The sequence below is a fragment of the Eurypyga helias genome, unplaced genomic scaffold (genome assembly GCF_000690775.1).
Source record: "Eurypyga helias isolate BGI_N326 unplaced genomic scaffold, ASM69077v1 scaffold8991, whole genome shotgun sequence".
Classification (NCBI taxonomy): domain Eukaryota; kingdom Metazoa; phylum Chordata; class Aves; order Eurypygiformes; family Eurypygidae; genus Eurypyga; species Eurypyga helias.
The window spans coordinates 3,315-3,700 of record NW_010230159.1 but is presented as its reverse complement, the minus strand read 5'-3'; the positions used below and the strand labels follow the sequence as shown (position 1 = coordinate 3,700).

General features: G+C 63.7%; 1 protein-coding gene across 1 annotated transcript in view; it reads right to left on the bottom strand.

Annotated features, from left to right (window-relative positions):
• NAPRT (nicotinate phosphoribosyltransferase) overlaps positions 1-386 on the bottom strand; it is a gene marked incomplete at its 5' end in the record, with an annotated part of 7,244 nt that overhangs the window by 3,547 nt on the left and 3,311 nt on the right. Inside the window, 2 exons of the mRNA XM_010160646.1 lie at positions 6-47; positions 315-384. Of these exons, the coding sequence (XP_010158948.1) occupies positions 6-47; positions 315-384 (112 nt within the window). The remainder of the gene's footprint in view (positions 1-5; positions 48-314; positions 385-386) is intronic.

The window sequence follows — 386 nt, the reverse complement described above, 5'->3', positions numbered from 1 at the left end:
TGCACGTGGCTCCTCACCTCCGGAAGGCTGGGCAGCAGCTCACACACCTGCATGATGGAGATGCCGGACCGTGTCCGTGCGAGCGGCCGGCCACCCCAGCCCCAATCCCCAGGGAGCCAGCTCCAGGCTGGACTCTGATGCCACCATGTCCAGAGTGGCACCTAGGTTACTGGGACAGGGGACACCTCAGACACAGGGAGACTCAGAGGTTTAACCCTTTGATTCTGCCATTACTGCCAAGAAACCACCCCCTTGGGCCTTCACCCAACGTGGGGGAGGGCATTCCAGCCCCGGGAGGCAGAGCCACCTCTGACCTGGCCGTCTCGGAAGTATGTGCGATGGAGGGGCTCCACAGTGGTGGGCCCGGCCTTGGAGGCACCCTTGTG